This window comes from Osmerus eperlanus, chromosome 3 (genome assembly GCF_963692335.1).
Source record: "Osmerus eperlanus chromosome 3, fOsmEpe2.1, whole genome shotgun sequence".
In the NCBI taxonomy this organism is placed as follows: domain Eukaryota; kingdom Metazoa; phylum Chordata; class Actinopteri; order Osmeriformes; family Osmeridae; genus Osmerus; species Osmerus eperlanus.
In genome coordinates, this window is record NC_085020.1 from 17,930,429 (window position 1) to 17,952,969 (window position 22,541).

The 22,541-nt window shown below is 41.5% G+C and overlaps 3 protein-coding genes across 3 annotated transcripts in view; all 3 read right to left on the reverse strand.

Moving 5' to 3' along the window:
* commd6 (COMM domain containing 6) overlaps nt 1–22,541 on the reverse strand; it is a 215,549-nt gene that overhangs the window by 60,798 nt on the left and 132,210 nt on the right. The window lies entirely within an intron of this gene.
* On the reverse strand, nt 3,288–5,307 carry LOC134017723 (Krueppel-like factor 12). The gene is made up of 2 exons (XM_062457681.1): nt 5,099–5,307; nt 3,288–4,937 (listed from the first exon to the last, which is right to left on the reverse strand). The coding sequence occupies exons 1-2, from the start codon at nt 5,250–5,252 to the stop codon at nt 4,756–4,758; spliced, it is 336 nt and encodes a 111-aa protein (XP_062313665.1). The 5' UTR covers nt 5,253–5,307; the 3' UTR covers nt 3,288–4,755.
* Nucleotides 10,296–22,224, reverse strand: LOC134017652 (interferon-induced very large GTPase 1-like). The gene is made up of 3 exons (XM_062457549.1): nt 22,127–22,224; nt 21,955–22,031; nt 10,296–18,153 (listed from the first exon to the last, which is right to left on the reverse strand). Exon 3 carries the CDS (start codon nt 17,950–17,952, stop codon nt 10,900–10,902), a length of 7,053 nt encoding a protein of 2,350 aa, XP_062313533.1. The 5' UTR covers nt 17,953–18,153; nt 21,955–22,031; nt 22,127–22,224; the 3' UTR covers nt 10,296–10,899.

Genomic DNA, 22,541 nt, shown 5'->3' on the forward strand with positions numbered 1-22,541 from the left:
CACATTCCATGCGCATCCCAGCAGCCCACATATACACAAGTTAAAATTGTGTTCAGTACAAAATGCAACTTTATTAGCCTTCATGCCCCCCATTCATATCAATATACATGTACAGTATAATGTCTGAACGCGGTTCTATTTCACTGCTCCATCAATGAGAAAAACAGAGGGAAAAAAGCAAAAAAGCACTGACAGAATATATAGACTACTTCTGGAGAGAAGAAAGTAAGATATGAAAAGAGAGATAAAGAAAGAAAGAATGATAGAGTAAGAAACAAAGAAAGGGAAACATTTGAAACCTTTTAGAAAACCAATTCGGACTGCATTCTTTTTGCTGAATTCCGAGAGCAAAATCTCCCTTTGAAGCATCGCTGAGCAGTATCACAATTTTTACAGTAATAGTGAAAGCTCAGAACATATTTACAATACACTCACTTTACATAAATACAGGAACAACAATTACTCTACATAATAGCATTAAACTTGAAAGAAAGGCATTGAATTCACTAGTAAAATTTAAAAAGCTGTGTGAAACACAAGATACAGAAATTAAAGAAATATTTCACTGATATAGAACTGTCAGCATTCATCCACTAGGTCCTGACAGCTATCTCGGCCATAGCACATTCTAAAAAAGGCTTCTCCTCAGACTTCAATAAAATGTTGTGAAAAAATCTGACACTCCCAGTAAAGGTCAACCCTATTCGGTGATTCCTTGTTACAGGGTGTGGCCAATATCAGATAACTGGAGAAAGGAAACAGAGAGAATAAAGTTAAGGATTGGAGTAAGTACATCCATTTAATGCAACTACCTTAGGTATTTCACACAGCCTGTAGAAAATGTGGGGATACTGTCTTGGAACAAGAGGTATGGCTCAGTGCATTGAAAAGTTACTTAAAGAAATGTTATTTTGCATAACGGTTTCTGTGCTGTGCTTTACTGTAGAACATAATCACTGATAGGAATACATTTGATCATTTCAATTGTGTCTCCGCTGTGTTCGGAATAGTTCTTGTGTGTGCTTTCTTAAGTGTCGTGATAGGAGGCACTATTATATATTATTGCATAACTTTGACCCTGGTTACCGTTACAAAATTATGCCACAGAAGAGTAAAAAGATTTGGTAGAGGTGCGATGATATACTACACCTTGGTTAAACACTCAGTTCATAATCAAGTCATCAAAGGTAAAAAAAAAAAAAAAAAGTAGTTTAAGGAATGCTCATTTTACACCCACTGTGTGTGCCAATCAACAAAAATTGGGTGAATAACTTGATAAAATGCTGATTTGTCATAACCACGTTCAAAAGTTACGTTATCTTCCGCTGTTGTAATCATTTTAGTAAAGAAGGCTAGGCATGAACTATAAAGTGTCTGACCAAAGTGTTACTTCGACCATCTGCTCTAGTTTGAATGCTGGTTCAGCCTAATGGAAAAATAATTACAAAAAGTGAATTTAAAAACAACTTCAAAATAAAACAGAGTGGTCCTACTTGACATTTGATCATTCACTCGTGCACTAAATATTAAAAAAACAGTTTTTAGCATTATCAATAGCCCCATTTTACTGTATCAAATTAGATTAGTTAAGGTCTCTGAAAAAGACTTTATACGTATAAATGTATTGTCTCCTTTCTACTAATCAAAAGCCCTATTTATCGAATGTATTTACAGCCTGTAGAATTGAGATTCATTTATCTTTTATTTCCACTGCCACATATATTACAACATTTCAAAAGATCTTTTTTTTTTACAGAAAATAGTTATACGCAAGGATGAAGTGCCCCTCAATTCATAAATGTTTGAAAGTACAGTATATGTATAATAAAATATTTCAAAGATTATTGTGTATAAATGGACTTAACATCTGAAATAAAATTGCTTGAAAATCATACTTCATAACAAACAAGGTGCTGATGATATGCTTGAGCCAAAATAGGCAATACAACTGGGCATAATCACATGTACACAAGCAACATACAGAACAACATAATATGACATATATTATAATACTTCAGAATACCGATGAGGAGACAAAATTGGGATTATGTGTGTGTTTGACAAGTTGACTAAATGAGTTGTTGCTAAGGTAACCTGTCAAAGGGCAAAGAGGAACAAGTGATTCCTGTGTTTGTGTCTTTCTAGGCTTTCTGATCATGTATCGTGATCAATAAGTACTGGCCTTGATGCAGCTCTCCTAACCCTGTATTGTAGATATTGTATCGGCGTACAACTATATCTTTGTTGTGTGAGGCTATCTTTCAAAACAAAGTTGTGCTTTCCAATGACAATAAGAAATGCGCTCAAGTCTACAGTGTGTCACATTTGATTGGAAATACAATCAGTTAGTTTTGCTTTGATAGGTAACATTGATCATATTGCTTTGTGCTGACATCTAAAAGCTGTTAACGTAGTGTGTTCTCCACCCACAGAACTTGAATCTCCATGGAGATATTGACTGTCTACCCAAAGCGCACAAGCAAAATAAACTGCCGATGATTGTTCATTTTAAAACTGATATCAAACTGTCTGTCAAAGCATAAGTGGTTTCTGTTATGACTGTCAGTAAATAAAATCGGAGTCATTTGTTATTTTGGGATTCCTCTGTGGGCAAACAACAGCCACAATAAAGGAATAAACACCCAGTACTCTGTACAGCTGTTCATCTATCTTGTAGACCACAAGCTTTATAGAATCCTGCAATTACCTCAGCACTGTATGCAATCTATTACAAAAGCTTCCATAAAGTTACTGACATTTCAGGGAGGCTCACATGACACTGTTTTGTTTGAAGAGTAGGTTTGACCCAGAAGACAGCTTACTCCATCGGCCAAAGAAAGACAAATACTGCAGAATCTCAGTGTGCTCTGTATGGTGATTGTGTAGAAAAGCTTCAAAAGGTTACTTTCTATTCCTTCAGACGTTAGGAACTCTTGTCAATGTGACATGTTATACACACTTTATAAGTGGAGGCGACCTACTGTAGACAAGTCTATTCCACCTGCCTCCATTCTCATCACTCTGTCCTGTGTGTATTGCTCTCCTATTGGAGGAACTGACCAACCATCGGACTGTGTTAGACCACTGAGCCAAAGGGGAGGAGCCAGGGACCAGTCTGTGGTAGCATGTCCCAGACAGCCACTGAACCCTGAAACTGTCCTGACCAGGAAGATAGGGACCTTCACACAGTTCCTGCCACAAGTCAGACTCAACAGACCAGATTTCCAGGTACAAGTTAAAACGAGTCGTAGACTAACATGTAAGGGTACATGTGAGGGCCCCCAAAGTTCAAAATGTTCTCTCTTAAAGGGGGGGCCCATAACTCTAATGGGCTACAGTTATGGGCCCCTCAGTTCAAACACAGAGTTTGTGTGTGTGTGGTTCCTGTCCTCCAAGTGGACAGTGGATACCAGACGAAGCTGTCACGCCCCGTATAGTAGATTTGCATCCTGCTATCGAGAGGAATCCTCACTACGAGCCAAGCCACAACTCTGTAAGGTGCCAAAGTCTTTTCTCGGATATGTTCCAATGATTGTATCAAAAGACATTTTGGGGGTTCAGAAATTATAAATGTATCGAAGCAGGCATAAACAGCAAGAACAAAAAAGTTTCATATTGAAAAAAAACTATATTTACCCAATAAGATTGCACTTTACTGATTGCTAATCACAGCACAAAATGCACCAACAAAGTTTTTTTTATATAAGAAAACATTTCCAAGAGACTTACGATGGATGGTGACGATAAGATCGGCTACTCTGTCAGACCCTGTTAATGGATCTCAGAAACCTTCTCTCACAGTCCTGAATGTAAAACCAACCGAATATCCAAAACATACAGTACCTGTGCTAACCGGGCCTACGAGGTGAAATGTGCCCGTATGTGTTTTACAAGACAAGGCTGATGGTTCTCTTTTCCTGTTGTAGGGTGTATGCTTCAATCTCATTGGCTGGTTTGCTGGCATTTGGCTGGGTGAAATCTCAGCCCTGGTATAGTCTCTGTATTACTGGCCTGTTGGGGAGCATTGGCCTCTATCCCAGCCTCCGGCTTGAATACCCCAACCTCTACCCCAGCTTCCAGTACTCCTGGGTCTGTCTGTGACTGGGTTGCGCCCTCTGCTGGTTGAAGTAGATAGCTGGGAGAGAGTCAGACAGGGGACAGTGCAACAATTCCATCCATGACTGGGTCTGACTGTTGGTACATGTCTGTTTCTGCAGCTCAATCCAGATCCAGCCCAATCTCTCCAAAAACATCCACGCAACTAAATCGAATCCATCTTTCACATTATGAACCCGAAAAAAGCAGCCTTTTTTTTGAAACATCAACCAAAAATAACAACAAAGAGGAAATAGATGCAATTGCGGTTTAGTCCAAAAAAATGAATAGTACAACTCCTTCTTATAAATCTAGATGAAACATTTAATAAGAACAGTGCTGGAAAGGACAGGTTTCCATTAAAAACTCAGAACGACGGCAAAGATCGATCCTCCGGCTTGCTCCTCAAGGATCCCACCCTGTTCTGCTCTGCGGACATGACCTGTCCTCCACCCTCCTCCATGCCTCTTCTCTCTCAGCGCCGCAGGGAGTGTGTGTCCAGGCCAGCTGAACCACATTCAGGGGAGAGACCCCGCTCTCCGAGCTGTGTGTTTGAGTGTGCCTCTGCTCTGTCTGTGTGAGTGAGTGTGTTGTGTGTCTGTGTGTGTGTGTGTGTGTCTGTGTGTGTGTGTGTGTGTGTGAGGTGCCTCTCTGCAGGGCTCACACCAGCATGTGTCTCCGCCGGTGCAGGGCCAGGTGGTCTGAGCGGGAGAAGGAGCGGTCGCAGTCCGCGCACTTGAACGGTTTGACGGCGGTGTGCTTTCGGTAGTGCCGCGTCAGCTCGTCGGACCGCGCAAACTTCCACGTACAGCCGTCCCAGGTGCACTTATATGGCTTCTCACCTGGAAACAAAACACACACAAACATACACGCACGCAAAGAGCAAGTGTCAGCACATATGCATACCGTCCAGTATCGTCAGGCACGATGCACGATTAGAAATGGTCCCGCTTGTGATACACACATGAGCATGTTGTGTGTTGAGCAGGGCGAGCGTACTGACCTGTGTGCGTTCTCCTGTGTGCTTTTAGATGGGAGCTCTTGGTGTAGACCTTATTGCAGCCCTCAAAGTCACACCTGTGGATGCGTCTCTTCTTCGAGTCTGGAGACTCCGACCTCCTGGGGCGCCGTATGCTCTCAATACTGAACGGTGACATGGAACTGCAACAGCAACATCAATCTCCATGAGTACTTGGTTTTGTTATTGATGATACTTTTACGATTCCCACCACGGGTCCTCAGAGTGGTTGCTTTTCCAGAGTTATGAAGATAGTCTACTAGCAGCTTGATTGTCATCTGGCTGTTCCTCTGACTGAATTGTTCAAAATGTCAAATGTTGCTTTCTTTTAAGGTCTGAGACATCCAAGCCTCATCGTACACTGTTAATCAATACGTCTTCTGTTTTTTTTCTACAATGCTCCTGCAAGCAATACAGTTGCTAACGGTAATGATAGCTTGGTAGTTAGCTAGTGCCATCTAATGAATAACAGGTGGAAATTATATTAGACACATTGAACCAGGATAGACAGATTAAATTTTTTCCACTCGCACTCCCCACTGACGAAACATTTAAAAGACTAATTACAGGCAGCTTTGTCTAAGACCCTATTTTAGCAACTTAGCTTGGTGTCTATATTGTTATACAAAGGAAACGCCTTTTTTTTAATTAATCCAGAACTTGTAACATACAGTAAGTAAGCAAGAATGTGCTATACGATTATGCTAACTAAGGCTGTAGTTTAACTAGATACTGTTATACATATTTAAGTACACTATGATGTTTGTTAATTAGAATAATTCACCCTGGGCATTTAAATAAGCGTTTTAAATAATTAATAACAAATATTTTACATTTGATTGTTTTCTCTGCTACTGTAACAGTGCAATTTCCCTCCAGGGACCAATATAGAGATCTTTGCCACTGTATGGTTCATAAGAGAAAGTCTAAGGTTCAAAAAGGTACTATTAACCACTAGATGGCAGAAGCACACCTCTGTAGACAGCAAAGCACTTGAAACACGAGGTAAGTCAGATCATCTTATCATGCTCAAGCATTCATCAATCGCTAGAACAACATGACAGATTTCTTTATGTAGTTCAAAAAGCCTAAGGACTGTTCGGTTGTGGGTCGATAACAATTGGCATGTCTTTTCCTCTCCAATAACCCCTCTAAACCACAACAGACAATGTATCATTATGTGTGTGTGTTTGTGTGCGTGTTTCTGCTTCTGGAAAATGGTGTATTGACATTGCCACTGCAGTCGTTTTTTGGAGTTTGAGTGATCAGAGATGGCAGCTCCACTTTGCTCGGTCCAAACACATGTGCATCTCTGGCCCTAATGACACAATACTGATGCAGTGTGTGTCACACATACAGCACACACTTAGTCGCACGTGCACAATCGACACGCCAGCATACACAAACAAAGGACTAACTTGAGTGCGAGTAAACAACTGCTAACCTGTTTGTCCTTGTGAGCGTTTGTGTGTGTATGTGTGTGTAGGTGTGTGTATGTGTGTGTTTGTGTGTGTGTGTGTGAGAGAGACAGAGAGACAGAGAGAGAAAGAGAGAGAGAGAGAGAGAGAGAGAGAGAGAGAGAGAGAGAGAGAGAGAGAGAGAGAGAGAGAGAGAGAGAGAGAGAGGAGTTTGTATTGGGAAGTGTCAACGAGTGTCAACCTGTATCCTTTGGGTTCATCTGTCCCCACAGCCACAACCCTAACACTGTGTACCACACACACACACACACACACATACACGTACACACACGTACACACACACACCACATACAAACACAAATACGCACAGGACACACTGTCTGATCTGCCTGTGTGTTCCTTCAGCTCACAGCTCTCTAGATCTACGACTGTTTGGAAAGGTGAAAGCTGAGAGGGGGGATTGGGTGTAGGAGGAGTGAGGAGGGGAGGAGAGGGAGGAGGGGGAAGACAGAGAGAAGAGGGAGGGCTGGTGGACAGCAAGAAGGGGGGAAAGGAGATGGAGGAGAGAGAGGATAGGGAAGAGGGTGGAGGCGAAGGAGGACAGAGGAGGGGGAGGAGAGAGAGAGAGAGAGAGGAAAAGGAGGGCTGGAGAAGACCGAACAGCAGACCTATCTCTTGCTGAGGACTGGGGGGCCATTATGTCTTCTGATTGGTGGAAGGGTGTATTCTCATGGGGGGAGGGAGGGGGGGGGCAGAGGAACGGGAGAGTGCAAATGGAGAAGAGAGAGGGGGACAAGAGAGAGGGAAAGGGGAAGAAATAAAGAGTGAGAAAAGACAGACAGGCTAAGAGGGAAAAGGTGGGAGAGAGAAGAACAGATAGGAGAAAGGACAAGGAATTTGGAAGGGAAGGAGAAACTGAGAGAGAGGGTCCCGGGAGCAAGGAGAGGAGATAGGGAGCCCAGGAAGGGAGGAAAGAGAGGTCACAGAAACGGAAGGAGAAGGAAAGAGTAAGTAAGAACGGAGAGAAAGAGAAAAGGAGAGAGGGGCTAAGGGGAAGGAAGGAGAGAGAGGAACAGAGACGGTAGCTCGGAGGGTTTTTGGGGGCGGAAGAGAAAGGAGGCGTGGCCAGATCGACTCTCCAGTGAACAGCCCCCACCACACGTGCAGCACTTCCTGTCTCTCTGCTGCAGCACACAAACATACATCCACACATGCTGCGTAGAGACTGCACGTGTGCATGCGCGCACACACACACACGCACACACTTGGACAGACTCACGCTGTCATCACTCAGACATACACTTAGACACACACACTCACACTTGGACGTGTACTCTGTACACTGGCTTGGACCCCTTCACACACTTGGATGTACACACTACACACCCTTGGACACACACAGTATGCTCAAGGATCACCTGCTGCTTTTGGCTCGCTGCCAGGCAGGGGGAACAGGAAATGAGCTCATGGGTCAGATATGGGAGTGAACTCCAGGTCCCCCCTCTCCCTCTGTGTCTCCCTCTCTCCTTCTTTTCTCCACCTCTCTCCCAATTTGTTATTCTCTGTCTATTACAAACCCCCGCCCCTCCCAGTGACACACCAGATCTGCAAGGACAGAGCAGCCCAGTAAAAATGAAACTAACATACGAAGAGCAAGACAATCTCAAAAACGACAATTTAACATGCAACATCATAAACTACTGTGTGTCCCCCAAAACGGAAGTTCATAAAGTACAGTTTGTGTGGGAGTGGTTCTGTACAGGGCACATGTGCGTGCGTGCGTCTGAGCGCGCGCGTGTGTGCATCTGTATTTGTGCCGCGCAGGGGAGTAGTGGGAGGCTGGTTGACAGTTCAACAGACAGGGAGCAGGGAAGGGGGATGTTTACGGTCTGACTTCATGCCACAGAGATTCCATCATTACGATAGGATTTAGGAAGGGATGAAGCAGACAGGTTCTCACACAGAATGAGCTATGAGCTCCATCCAGCACTCGCCCCGTCAGCTGCTGCAATGGACCTCATGCCACTGCTCTGCAGGATGACTATCCCTGCTAGCAACCGAATGGAAGATCTGTGGTCTTAAGGACACTCCTTGTAGCACACCGTGCTAACGTTGGCAATTAATTTGATCGTAGATTTTACTTTCTGTTTTGACAATGTCATGGCAGCCCATGAACAGCCCAGGGGGGTGGGGGGGGGCGGGGGGTGGCTCTGTTTGTGTCTCAGGGAACCAGGAAGTGGAACTCGGGTCCTGTTTCCCACGGTCCTTCTGTGTTCCTGTGTTGTGTTCCTCCTGTCACCTGTTTAAAGGGGTTTTCCAAGGGACATGGTGGTATTCGCTAACACTGCACTTACTGTAAATCTGTTACCTCACAGGAAACGGGCCAGGCGGCATGCCGAACGCTATGCATTTGAACAAGCTAAACACCCCACAACACAATCATTGCTGTTTCATACTACATGCTGAATGCTACTGACCTCAACACAGTGAGAGCTACTCACCGCAGCATGCTGTACGTTATTAAACTACATACAGAACCCTCTCAACACTGCACGCTGAACTCTACTTGACACTGCATGCTTAAAGCAACTGAAAACAGCTCAATATTGCCCGGTGAATGCTACCAAACACTAGAAGCTGAATGTGATATACACAAGAAGTTCAGATCAGACAGGAAGAGGTGTGTGTGCAATTTGAGAGCCCAACAGGCATTCCTGTACCTGGTTACACTCCCCCCTCCCCACCACTAGTTCTGTCTCAGTCTGACACAAGTTCATACACAGTATGTACAATGAATTGACTCTGATTCCCTAGACATAAGGAAAACTATGATAAACTATGATACATAATTTGTTCATTTCAAGGAAAATTAAGGCCATGAGGAGAGCCATGTACAGTAACATCTATCACCTTATTTCTTGTGTGTCTTTGTTTTAAGGCTTTCAAACCATGCGTGCACGTAAGCACCAGTGTTTATAGTGTATCTTATTTCACGTCGTTTTTATATGTTAGAATGTGTTTGCGGGTCAGTGAGTCATGAAGGAAGAGCTTTGGAGAGGTCAGAGTTCAGACTGGTCTCACAGAGAATATCGATCCTTTTCACTTTGTTTCAAATCACAGCATTCTGTCTGAGACAGCTTAAACTGCCGTGTTTGTCTGATTAATATTAAACTAAAATACCCAGAACTATGGGTGGTTTTAAGTGGTTTCATAGCCCTTCGCCTGAACATTCCTTAAGTGAAACCAATACATGTATGAACTGTGCTGTAGTTTCCCCTTTATTTTGTTGTCAAAGTCAGATGATCATAAGGTAAGAGTGTGACTCAAACAAGCAAGTTCACAAACAAGTTGATTGTCTTGTGGAGACAACATAACCCCCTGGAGTTATTGCTGTGGTCTGTATACAGAACCCAATATGCCTAGAAAATGACCTATGACCTCAAGGGATGTCCATCAATCCTCTACAGTACACAAACAAACATACACACTTGTTACACACACATTTAATAGTAGTGGTGCTCAACTAGATATATTTGACAAAACAGTTTTATTCATGTTTGGGCAAAAGAACTTGTTGCACATTGGGGTCTGTAAGCTCCAGAATCCACTGAACACAATTGTAACTTACTCCATCGGAGAGAGATGTCTTTTGACACAGCAAAGGCCTCTTTTTTTTGTGTTCATGTCTGTCCTGTATTCACTTATTTTTTAATATTGTGTTTGCCTGCTGCTACCTGATGAAATAAAACTGTTTAAAAACGAAAGACAGGAAATGTTATATTTGTATTATTGTATTGTGTATATATAGACAGTACAACACAAGATCAAGGATCAGAAGTGCACAGTTCTAACATTATTTAGGTGGTCAGAGTCAAGGAAGTGTTTGTATTCACCAGGCACAGCGCAAAGTAACCACATCTTGGCTACCAGGCACAGTGCAACAATATTAATATCTCAATTACCATACAACAATAACATATCAACTATAATGTTACCCTAGGCTGCCTAGAGTCGTAATATTCCCTTATATGTCACATTAAAGACAACGTTAACCATGAATAGCTATCTTGTGCTAGTCATTTATTCAACAACCAAGATGTCCAGACATTTATTCCTGACCACTAGTGGTTAAAAGTAATCTCACAATTTGAACTGAATATCGTTACAACAATGTCCTTCTTACTGACCCATTTCATGCCGCAAACTGTGATATGAAAAGTATTTTTTGGTTGACAGCCACAAATACTATCCATTCATGGCCTTCTATGCACATATTGATATTCATGACACAAAGTGATTGACTAAGTATTTATAATAGCTGTATGTATTTCATGGTCATGGTTTTTCCTTTTATATTTGCTGGGACTGTTACTTGAGTTCTTTCAGTGCTGATTCTGGTGTAATCTGTCTCCAGCTCTGAGGGATTTCACCTAAACCAGCAAATTTTAATCTGTTCTTATTCTCCCATTGAGACTGAAATGCACAAAGGAACCATTTCCAGTAACACTGATTGCTACCATCTGCAGTGATGCTCCATTGACTATATGGTTCACCAGCATCTCTGTATGTCTTGTAGGGCATATAACCACCATGATAGCTGAACTTATCATCACTGCTTACAGATGTGCTGCAGAAGTCAATAGAAAAATTATCTGTGTCTTTCCAATGCCTGCCAGCTATAGCTTTAGAACGATGAAACATAACACTGTGATCGCCATCATGGCCAGGGATGGTGTTTGTGCAGATGGCTTTGCAGAATGGGCACTGGGCCCAACATCCTTGGTGATGATCAAACAGGTGCTTGCTGGCTTGGTTTTTCAAAGTTGCAAAATACTCTTTTCCTGAATTTTGCTTTTCTTGTTTTACCATCTTCATCACCATCTCATTAATACATTTTGCCATCATCTCTTTGAGTTCTGTCAGGCCCCGGATACCTTCATTTTCAATGCTCGTCAAGTCCTCTCTTTTTATTACCATGTGCGTTCCAAGTTTCTTACAGAAAATGTCAAGCCATGTTTTAGCATTGCCACGTTGTGAAACCACTTGTGCTGTTACATCTGTATTCACTTTTAACATCACACTTTCCAGGGAATGTAGGTTTTCAATATGCATGTCTGTCATGTTGTCATTTGAACAAGATGTTTCCACCTCTCCTTGGATGAATCTTTCAAAATAGGTCTTTGCATTGTTAATGTAGTCCTCATAGTCGTCAAAGCTTCGCTTTTTGGCAAGATGCACCAGTATGTGATTTTCAAGATTGGATCGGTTTCCATTAAAGGCTGGGTTGTTACACATTAATGAATCACTAATTTGAAGACTGGTTTTCAGATGTATTTGCTGTTTGATTGCTGGTTCCAGCTGTTTACAGAGGAAATCTGCAAAAATTGTGATTGAGTTTGCTCCTTTGCAAAAGTTCGTACACATCTGAAGGTACTGTTCTCGTTTGCTTTTCAAATATGTTATAGGATCTACTGTTTTCCTGAAAGATGAATGCATCCTCTCAAATGTTGGAATAGCTTTGATGCACAGATGAACAGACAGGTCAGTTTGGTATTCTTTTGTGAATTCAACCTTATTTGACTTTTCATAATCGTTAATCTCGCTTTTTATGTTGCTTAATATTTCATGAATAAAGCTATCATTGAAATCGTTACCAACAGCTTCTTTCCCAGTAATATATCTTTTGACACGGTTTGTCACTTGGTGTGTACACTGATTCATACAGTCCTCTGGATTTCCGTGGAATAAATTAAATCTATCCAATGAATTCCACCACGATTTGTTTACGTGTTTTTTAACATCCAAATTGAACTGGGCCTTTTTGTTTCTAATCTTGCCAGTGATGTCATTCTGATTTTGAAACTGAACATGTAATATTCCTTCCACTACAGCTCTGACATTAACACATTTCTCTGGAGGTTTTTCATTTGCCACTTTGGTGTTCCAGTCCGTCCAAATCGAGTTAAACTGTCTCTCCACATCCTGGTCGGTAAGCCTCTGGTCTTTTAGTTTGAATGCCAGGTTTTTGCTCATTTTGAGCAATTCTTCCTCATAGTCAGAATTTCTTTGGTCAAGTTCTGATTTGTTTTTCTTGATTGTGATGACATCTTTGCATTTCTTTAGGATGTTTTGAATGAGCTCCCGGTTGAGATTTTCCAACCGCTTGTCAATGGTTACTTTCCATTGTATAAGGATTTCTGGGTGTTTGTTTCCCTTGAAGTATGTGTCTATTTCCCCTGTCAAGGGATCGTACACTTGACCAAAATCAACAATCAGATCTTTCTGACTCACATCCTCGATGATATTGCTGAGAAGCTGGTTGTACAACTCGTTCTCTTTATCCAGGGCATGTTTTCTCAGCTTCCAGGACCATTCGGAAAACATATTTTCCAAATCACTGTACACCATAATTTCGAGTGTATTTCTGAAGCTGAACACAAAGTTTTCCTTCAAAAGACCATTCCATAGGTCCCTGATCCGAACTTTTACTTCAGATAATGTGGAAAATCTACAGCCTGACTTCCACTGTGCGGTGGAGAGCACCTTGTTCTTCAGCTCCTGAACGTTCTGGCTGTAGGAGGGGTTTGGAGGTGCCATTGGGGGGTCTCCCTCTAGAAGGCCCTTGAAGTAGAATACTTGAGTTTTTACATCAAACTGTATTATATCACTAAAGCCAGTGACATTATCAATTTGCTCCTCTTTTGCTGCAGTTACAGCCATAGCATCTAATTTCCCCATGAGATTTATTCTTCCCTCCATGTTTTTCTCGCCGGCTGAGGCCTCTGCAACATTCTGGTGCACAAAGATGCAGCTTGGTGTAATTTTATTTACTTGTTTCATTCTCAAGAATGCCTGGACGCAAATCTGAAGGATGTCGTGCATTTCAGATGGGTTTTCCCCCATGATGTTGATGATGGTGATGTCCCCTATTCCAATAATAAAAGTTGCCAGTTCATTGTCATGACTGAGGGACATATTAGTGCTGAGCTCAGGTGATCTAAGGCCCTCTGTGTCCACCACCAGAACATACTCATATTTCTGTTGGGCCACTATGGCTGGGTCCACCTTGATTAGCTGCATGAAGGCTCCTCTTGTGCATCTGCCTGCGCTCACGGTAAACTGAAGACCAAACATGGCATTCAGTAATGTGGACTTCCCAGAGCTCTGCAGTCCTATAACTGACAGCACAAATACCTTCTTGTCACCAAGTGTTTTATTAAGACGGTCAAAGACAGCCTGAATCCACAACAGAGGCACGTGGGCCGCATCCCCATCCATCAGCTCTAGTGGCAACCCAGACATCAGCATCTCAGCTCCTATTGCAGGAAGAGCCTCTATAAATTCATATGTCTCCTTCTGATGTTTTGTTGTAGGCTTGAAAACTTCATAAATCTGGCTTGTTTCTCTCATGATATGCTGAAGTCCAATTGTGGTAGCGGTCATTTTGTCAGATATTGTGTTAAGTTTTGTTAGCAGTGGATCTGTGTTGGTTGATCCTCCTTCAACCTTGGGGCCACATTTAAATGTTGCCCATGTTGAGAGGTACTCTTCCTCATATCCTGCAAGTGCACCCAAGTTGAATTCATCCAGGAAAATTCTCAGCCACTGCAGCATGTATGATTTTGTCTCTTGTGAATGAGCTGGGGATGTTAAACAGGTAATAAAAGACCTCATGAATTCATTGGGTGGTGAAGCTGCCTCAAGCTGTGCCTTTCGAATAGAGGCTTTCTCATTCTTGATTGCGTCCAATTGACATTCCAAACTTTCTTTTCCTTTGCATTTCAGACGATACTGATCCTTATCTTTCCGGCACCAATCATGCCACAGCTTTCCTTGTAGAGGTAAAAGTTTCTCCTTGAAATTCAATGATCTTTCCTCCCTCAACAGGCACATCAAAACATTGGCTTGTTCATGACCATCTCTGCAGGATTTCTTGTCTTCATCCACTTTAAACTGATGTTTTCTTGCTTCATCACAAAATATTTTGATGCTTGTGTTCTTCTTGTATGTGTTGACACAGTGTTGGATGTGTGATATTATTTCTTCGTTCAGCTCAGCCTCGTTCCTGTTTTTGGCACCTAATCTCACTTTTGTTGGATTTTTAAAAGTCAGACTTTTTTCCTGTCCGGCGAAAAGGACAATCAGAGGGACAGTAGATGTATAAAGGTTCTTGAAAATCTTTTTGTTTTTTTCATCTAAGGGGCATTCTGAAAGTAGAACGACATTCACAGTGCTCACGGACTGCATGAATTCAAGTTGCTGTGGATGGTCTCCGGCATCACCATGAAGGTTCAGAAAAGCCACACAATCGTCAAAAATGTCATCTTCCTTCCCCGCTGGACAGTACCAGGTGATCTCCACAACTCCGTCCATGAGGAGACAGTCTCGAGTGCTGCCTTTGCAATTACGATGGAAAAACACCTTGTGCTTTTGTTTGCTAATGACATTGTTCAAGATCTCGGACTTGGAAATGGACGACTCTCCCAATCTGATGAAGGATGCAACTGGCACTGGTGTATTAAACATGTGTCTGCTCTTGTATTTGCCGTGGCTGTCCATTTTAGATTGTGCTTTACTTTGCCATGACTTCTTGATGTTCCGAAGTGCCCAGAGAGGGAATTCTATTTCCCGTGTAAAGGGGTTAGATACCAGCAGGGGCAGGGCAAACTGGCAACTGGAGAGTTTTGAAAATATGTACTGCCTCAAAAAATCATCAGCACAGTGGAAAACAGCCATGTGAATATCCATTGGGTGAATGTGTTGCTCTTCAATGTGTACTTTTTGGACGGTTTCCTCAGAAAAGTTTAAAAAATCATCGTCGTCATCCTCAGTACTAACAACATGGCTCTCTGGAGCTGTGGTAGTCGGTTCAGGTTTGCAGGACAGAAATCTAGCCCTGTAATCCAACATCATCAGTTTGTACAGATACTGAGAGCTTAGCTCTGTTTCTTTTTTAGGTGGTTTAACATCCTGAGATAAAGTATCTATCACTTGAACATCCCTTTGTTGCATGCGTTTGGGGAGCATGTTGCTTAGACCCAGTTTATGGAGTAAATTCATACATCTGGTTGTTTTCTTATCCTCAACGGCACATCTTGGTTCCATCTTCTCATCTTCATGAACTTCACAGGAAGACCCATCTGGTTTTGGGACTAAATCTTTTATAACTTCCTCTGGCTTGACACCTCTGTCAATGAGTTTTGATTCATCTATAATGGAATTCAGTCTTTCCTCAAGCCTTTTCCAGTCGTGGTTTGTGCCTTCAATTGCTGACTTAATAGAGGTTGAAATTCTATCTTTCATCTGTGACTTAATAATCCGTACTTTTTTTCTTTTGTCCGTAACATTCAGGTCTTCATCACTAGATGCAGTTAAAGCCGTAACAAACAGGAAGGCCTGGGCCTTTTCCAAACTCAATTCTTTGAGAGATGAGTATCGGTAGTATGCTTTTTGAAGCTTATCTTGCAAGAAGATGACTTCATCCAAACTCAGAAGATGATTGAATATCTTACTATCCTTGCAATATCCCAATGGCATGATTATGGTAAGTATCAATAGTTCTTCTTCTTCCTGACCACTCTCCCTAAATGTCTTAAACAACGCATTCAAGGACAGGGTGATAGTTCTAGTGGCTTCCACCATGGCATTGTGAACTTCAAGGGCATCAAGCGCACCTGTAGCATCTTCCAGTTTCTTCCTGGCTAGCTGCAGGTTTGTGGCAAGTTCAGGAAATCCAGAAACAGAAACTACTTCATACCTATCTACTTCAGTTGCATAAGCCCAGTTAATGATGTCTGTTCGATCAGGGAACTTATTCACACTGTGTAGACCAGGCTCCATCAGGGAGCGTGTCAGAATTCTCAGGTTTACTGCTCCAGGATCACTGTTTATTTTAGCCACATTCAACAGATAATCTTGGAGTGCCTGACTTGAAAGACACACCTGAATCCATAGGCGATGAGATCCAGTTTTTTCTCTCAAACTTGTTTTGAACTGCAATAATTCTGATAAGTGTTTTTCACCATCGGCAACACTCCAGTCCTCTACTGATTGAATCATGTTCCTTGCACTTTGCTCTGCTGAAAGCGCCTCTTCTCCCCAGAATGGCATCACCTTTTGCTTTGTGTTTTCTGCATATGCTTCCATCAATGTGGTGCTTAACTTGAGAGCATCTTTGAAATCATGTTTGTGAGCAGACATAATGATGTCCCATACTGCCATTAAGTTTGTTCCTCTGTCAATCACCCTCCAGGTTTTGTTATTATTGACCAGATGAGTCTTCCACAGCAGGTGGTCATCAATCTCAGCCGGACCCCCAGATTTGCCGACTGACAGCTGCACCAGGCTCATGAGAGCTTCATTGTGTTTTCCAGTAAAAGATCCTTTCAGTTGCGAGGATGATGTTTTTACTCCAGCGGAGACATTGTAAAGTCCACTGTACCCAGCACCAACGTAAATATCCAGGGCTTCTGACATCAAACTCTTCATCTCTGATTGTTGACTGTCTTGAAAGCCTTCTGCAGATGCTGTCCACCAGTAAACTCCTCCAAAGTGAATTGGACCCTGGTTCACATGAGACCCATATCTCTCAAAAAAAGCGGGTATTCTGTTTTTTACAGGATTTTGATTTTTGGAATATAAAATGAGCTTTTCTATTTCTTTAAGTTCAGCAAGGGCTGCGTGTGACAGCTTCAGTTGATCCTTCTCAAAAAAGCAAGATGCCAGTGGGACATAGTTGTACTTTGTTTTGTAAATATAACTTTGTTCTAATGAATGCTTGTTGATTTTCTCTGTTTCTTTGGATGTTTCCCTCTCAACTAAGGTCTCTAGGCTGAATCCCGCGAATCCAACTGATAAGTTAACACCAAAACTAAAACCAACTTTCTCAATGACCTTCTGAAAAGTGTTCTGTGTTCTACGGGATGAGAAATCTTTCTGCTCATACATGACAGGCTGTTTAGAACCAAAGAGTGAGAATGACTCAGGAGGCTCAATGAGCTGCTGTCTGGTCTTCAGCAGGCTCTCCAACTCTCCTGTGTCATAAACTCCTTCTAGAGCAAGACCTCCAGATGAACTCTTCAAAACATCAACATTTGAAATAGCTTCAGTTGAGGGTAGGGTGTTCTGTAAGACTGTTACCTGCCTGTCGATGTTCTCCATTACATCCTTCAGAGTTTGTGTAGCGGGCATCCAGCTTTCCTTCGGGACATCAAGGGCTACACGGACCTTCTCCTCCAAGCCTCTAACCCTTTCATCACTTCGATTTCTGCCCTCGACGGACAACTTTTGAAGATCAGTTAAAGCTTTTCTCACTTCCTCTTGTCTCTGTTTAGAAGATTCCATTGGCTCATTGTCAGCATTCATCGTCTGACTGCTAATCATCTCATCAAGGGCTTTTTTTCCCCCATGGGTAGCGAACATGTCTTCCTATCTTTCTTTGCTCTGTATTATTTAAATATTGTAACAGCGTCAAATTAACAACATTTAATTCATCTTTAAACACCTTCAACCAGTAAGGTTCATCCAGTCCAAGGTTCCGTAGCTTAACTGCAATATCTGTAGGTTCTGGATCTGGAGATTTTGGATCTGACACGTTGCCTTTTCTTGTCTTCTGCTTCTTGCCTAAGGAAATAATAAATACAGGATTACTGATTTAACTTCTTGCCTAAATGACATATTAGGTATGGAAAACAGTCTTCCTGACTTCAGGGATTTCGACTTTATATTAATAGTGTCGGGAATTTTTCAACCGCCAATAAAATGTAAGATTGTAAATTCAAGAAAATATCCACTGGGCAAGCTGCTTTTAAACCTAAATCAGTATTCAGACTTATTGTATATCCCTTAACACTGTATATCAATTGACACTTTTATACAAGCGCTGTTTCAGTACTGTGATAAGGTCAGAAGGCCTGATAAAAATGAATCAAAAAGATTGCTGATTTGATTGAAAACAATCTTCTCAATCTTCTTGTTTATAGAGGACATGGTGGGTTTGAAGTTCAGTTTGTCTTGCATTCTCTTTTCAGGGTTGTTAAAATTAGGGTGCTTTCTATTTAGTCAGTGTTGAGCCATAACGTTTGAAATGTTAAATTGTTGGCGACATCGCTTGGTGTCACTCAACTTGAAGCATGTTGAACGCACATACACACAGCTATGTCAGAACGCTGCCACAGTATTGTGAGGTTGGGGTGTGTTAAAAAAAATAATATATATATATATATACACACTAGTGCTGTCAAACGATAAAAATATTTTACCGCGATTAATCGCATTAATGTCATAGTTAACTCGCGATTAATCACACATTTTTATCTATTATAAATGTCCCTTGATTTCTTTTTGTCCCATTATTTTTTCTCATTTTAATGCTCTTCAACATGGAAAAGTGGATCGGATTGCTTAGTGCAAATGTTTTTTTTAAAATTGAAAACAACATTGCAATCGCCTGGCTTTGACGAGGGGGCGGAGAATTCGCATCAGCTGTGTGCTGGACGTGCTGCGATGATAGCTCAGTTCACAATGACAAAACACACAGATCACTTTGGTCTTGTCAATGGAACCATTTGGCAACTTTTTAAAAGTAAACTTTCCATTCAGAATCTTATTGGCATCCATTTCGGCGTCTCACACTCACCATCCACTCAAAACGTAACGTTAGCCTACTACTCTTTAGCCGGCTCGCAAGCCCAAACAAGTGTGTGCGGCGTACCTGTTGTTTTGTTTCCGGTCTAGCTAGATCTGGTGTGTTGTTGTAATTTTCAGTGGTTGTTGCAACAGCATGTGAAAAAAACTACAAAGTTTGCTAGGCCAAAAATAACGTTAATCTCGCGATAAGAAAATTGACGCCGTTAACGCCAGCGGCGTTGTTACACATAAAACTCTACTGAGGCACAGGCCCCTATTCATATCCCTTTTTTTTCTTTCAAGCTTGCTATAGTAAAGGCCCTTGCACACTGAGTGCGAAATTTTTGTATCTGTTTTTTTCGCAATCGTCAGCTTCAACATTCGGTGGCTCTGAATTGCCAAAAAACCTATCAAAATGCTGGCTATGGATGCGAATACGCAGAAAATCGAACCCGATCCAAACTTTTTTTTGACGGACGAAAATTTCGGAGGCAGTGTGTAAGCGAGATTGACATAACGTGAGGTTGTATTTAATTTTTTAACGTGCGAACATTTCGGATACGAATTTTGGACTCAGTGTGCAATGGCCTTTAATGCGAGCGCGCAATTTTTTTGGGCATTCATTTAATCGCATATAGTGTTTTTTTGAGTTTCATGTAATAATGTTTTCATGTTTTAGTCAAAATATCTATTTAGAAACTATCTTTAGTTTTGTAATGTTTTCTTGGCCTATCTCAATTCTGACGTGTGTGCCGAGTCTGACACCTGGACTTCTGTGTGCATGCTGCAGTGGCTATTTGGCAAGCTCAGAAGAGCGCGCTGATATGGAATTCTGCGTGCATCGGTTTGTGTTTTCGGTTAAACACTTTTACAAGCGTTGATTGGGATACTGCGTTTATTTTTTTCCGGGATTATCAATCATGCACTAACTAATAAAGCAAAAGTTTAGATTTTACTGGGGCACAGCAGATTTATACTGGGGCACGTGCCCCAGTAAAAAGGGTCTAACGATGCCCATGGTTAACGCCGTTAATAATAACTGACAGCCCTAATATACACACAATGGCCATCCTTTTGTCAAAAATGACAGTTTGAGTATTCAGCACATTTCTGATACTTCCACAATCCACATACTATGCAAATCCAGTTAGCAAAAAACTATTTGAGATCAATATTCTATTATACTCCTTTGAGAGAACTGCAAAAGTAGTTTAGTCAGAAGACTTTATGATTGATGAAGCACATATAAAATGTATAAAAACAATGCAGTTTCCCACAGAAAATGTGTTAGTTAAGGTGGTAGGCTGGTTTGTGGGGCTAGTTTGTGCGATAGACTAATGCGATAGACTAATGCGTTCTGCAGAAAAGGGAGAGCAGGTTTGGAATGAAAGAGAGAAAACAGGACAGAGTAACACGGCGGATATTATTTTTATTTTTTTACGACGTAGTTAAGACGGCAGGCATGTGTTGCTTAGGCGGCCGCCTTAGCTGCAAAGTGCTGCGGGAAACCCTGCAATGTCCAAATAAACTAAGCTTAATCATTCATATGATATTTACAATGTCTTTTATCTGAAAATATATCTTGGTTTTGTTCCTTGTTCTGAAAAAACTATACAGACTAGATTATCTACGTAACTGGTGTGTTATTTTAAAATGTGATACGCAAGTCAATTTAGTAATTGTTTTGAATTACTAACAATTACATAAAGCAGTGTTTCCCACACATAGACTATTTCGTGGCGGTGCGCCACAGGTTAAACACCAGCCGCCACACATTGAGTTTCGTTTTTTTTTACGCTATTACGAACACGCAGCGTACTCGTTCAGTTGCATTTCCTCTCCCTCCGTGTCTGTCACTCACGCGTCTCACATACAAACGCACACACAGCCCCTCCCCTCCGTGCACACCACGTCTGTCTCGCGTGTCATGAAAACGAGATCATCCTATTTGGCCTAATTGGTGCAGAGAAGACGGCTGGCGAAAGTTTACGAAAGGTTGGTATCTCTTTACACAATAAAAAGTGCTATAAAAAATATTATATTTCAATACAATGTTGTCAGTGTATTAATGTTGGAGTCCCGACCCGACCCTTAGCAAACAAGCGATTCCCTGAAAGTTATCTAGTCGCAAGTTTTTGGTCAAATGCAGTTGGGTTGTCGAGGTAAAAACATTATGCTAGGTTATATGTAGCAGCTGTGAATCCAATAAACGTATTATAAATAATATTATGTATTTTTTAGCAAGCCCAGCAAAATACGTTGCTCTAACAAAAGTTGCAGACTTTGCTCATGTAACAAGAAGTAGTATAGGGTGTGACATGTGTACTGTACTACAGTTTAGGGAAGTTGTATATAGTGTGAATAATATAGTTCTATCTAGTGATGTGTTTTTTTATATGACTTTACGAGGCCTTGTTTTAACAAGGCCTCGTTAAGGCCTTGTTAAAGGCCCCCCCGGTTGGCACCCGGTCGGCCCCCACACATTGAGGTTGGATCTGTGGGAAACACTGATAAAGATTTAATTAATTAAAATGTAAATTGCAAAACCTCTGCCTGAAAGCCAACCTGCTTGCATATTCATTATGGCCCCGAAGGATATAAACAAATTCAGATACTATTCTCAACTGTCATAATGTCAATTCAATGAAGGCAGACGATGAAGGCAGACAGTGATCAGTAAAATTTGAGATTGATTGATCATGTCTTGTTGCAAAACTACTTGGCAAATACACAGAGAGAAAGCAATGCTCAAATCAGACATTGACTAAGTTCGTCCACAACAGAATAATTAATTACATGGAATGGGTCTTGTATCTGGACAGGATCCTCTTCCTAGCCTCTCAGCTTCCGTTGAAATACATTTGACAGTTTGTCTGAAATGGCACAATACAAGAAACACAGGATTATAAACAGCAGTCATTGCTAAACGTTGACATTTCGAACTTTATTGAATGCAACATTGTGATACCTTGTGAAGCTGAGCAGGAAGGGACGAAGCAGGAATCCACCACCAGGGGCGGGATCCTCGCTGTTATCAGGGTCTGCTGTATTTCCTGTTTGAGAAAGTTTAATCACTGGGAGTATTTAAACAAACAAAAAAGTGTATCAAGTTCCAAAACTTTTACAAATAAGTGGATGAAGAAAATGATTGCAGTTTACAAAAATGTACACCTGGGGTGTTTATCAACACTTGTATGCTTTTCTTTTAAAAGTTCAAATGTATTGCATCACCGAGTAAAATGTCCGATTCCAAGACGAGACCTTCAAAAAGTGAAAAATCCAAGACCGGTCTCGAGAATTACAACAGTAATATTTGACTTGCCTATCTGGAGGTTGGATAATGCCAACACTGGGGACTCCGGTCAGAACTCCGTGATAGAATC

Coding starts and splice junctions, on each gene's coding strand:
- LOC134017723 (XM_062457681.1), bottom strand. CDS start 5,252: ATGTCACCGTTCAGTATTGAGAGCATACGGCGCCCCAGGAGGTCGGAG. Junction 4,938..5,098: donor ACACAGGAGAACGCACACAG/GTCAGTACGCTC, acceptor TTTTGTTTCCAG/GTGAGAAGCCATATAAGTGC.
- LOC134017652 (XM_062457549.1), bottom strand. CDS start 17,952: ATGTTCGCTACCCATGGGGGAAAAAAAGCCCTTGATGAGATGATTAGC.